The sequence below is a fragment of the Hipposideros armiger genome, unplaced genomic scaffold, assembly GCF_001890085.2.
Source record: "Hipposideros armiger isolate ML-2016 unplaced genomic scaffold, ASM189008v1 scaffold_238, whole genome shotgun sequence".
Taxonomy (NCBI): Eukaryota; Metazoa; Chordata; class Mammalia; order Chiroptera; family Hipposideridae; genus Hipposideros; species Hipposideros armiger.
The window spans coordinates 111249-112161 of NW_017731588.1; the positions used below are offsets into that span (position 1 = coordinate 111249).

Sequence of the window (913 nt, forward strand, 5' to 3'; positions counted from 1 at the left end):
GATTTGTATTGGGGAATTAGGATGGGAACAGCGCTGGGAGATTGGGGGAAAGGGAGCAGACAAGTTGCTGTCCTATTGTTCTTAAGCCTAGTTGTGGAGGACGTTGCCAAGCCAGCTCTTAACTAACATGGCACTCGGCCGGCCCTCTCCATTTAGTTTTATAATCAGCTTTCCCACTTCATAAGAATACATTGGTTGTAAAGAACTTGGGAGAGGTCTTAGAGACGATTTGTAGTAAAGTGGCTCTCCACACTATTAATATGACAACACCATTTCCACCCCCACCCCCGTGACACCTCTAATCTGATACTTTAAAGTAACTAACATTGTAAGTGAGTAACTGAGGCCCAGAGCTGAAAGTAACTTGGCTAAAATCACACAATAAGTGGCAACCTAGGACTTCCTAATTCATAATCTGGTGTAAAATAACTTCTAACATACTGCTTTTTAGTGACTTATTGTGCCACCTCAGAAGAGCATTTTACTTTCTAGTTACTACGCTATGTTGTAAGTCGTGAAATAGCGTATCTTGTTTTTTAAAATTCATGTATACCTGAAACAGTCATCTGTGACTTTGGCCTTGACCATGTTGGCCACACTTACAGTCCTAGCAGATGGACATATAGTTAAGACCTAATTATTAAGCTTTTTGAGAAGAGGATGTTTTCAAATTCCTTTTTTGACACCCCTCTCACAGTGCCTCTTTAAAATCTCTATGCTTGGGGTGACCAGTTAGCTCAGTTGGTTAGAGCATCATGCTGGATAACACCAAGGTTGCCGGTTCGATCCCTGCATGGACCACTGTGAGCTGCGCCCACCTTAAAAGAGTCAACTGTGACATTGTAGCAGGGAAGCAATGTGTAACCAATGACGATGGCTGTTCCCCAATAAAATTTATTTTAAAAAATAAAAA

The 913-nt window shown here is 41.4% G+C and overlaps 1 protein-coding gene across 1 annotated transcript in view; it reads left to right on the forward strand.

The window, feature by feature from the left end:
- RBL1 (RB transcriptional corepressor like 1) overlaps positions 1 to 913 on the forward strand; it is an 86802-nt gene that overhangs the window by 67485 nt on the left and 18404 nt on the right. Inside the window, exon 13 of the mRNA XM_019655167.1 lies at positions 318 to 328. Within this exon, the coding sequence (XP_019510712.1) occupies positions 318 to 328 (11 nt within the window). The remainder of the gene's footprint in view (positions 1 to 317; positions 329 to 913) is intronic.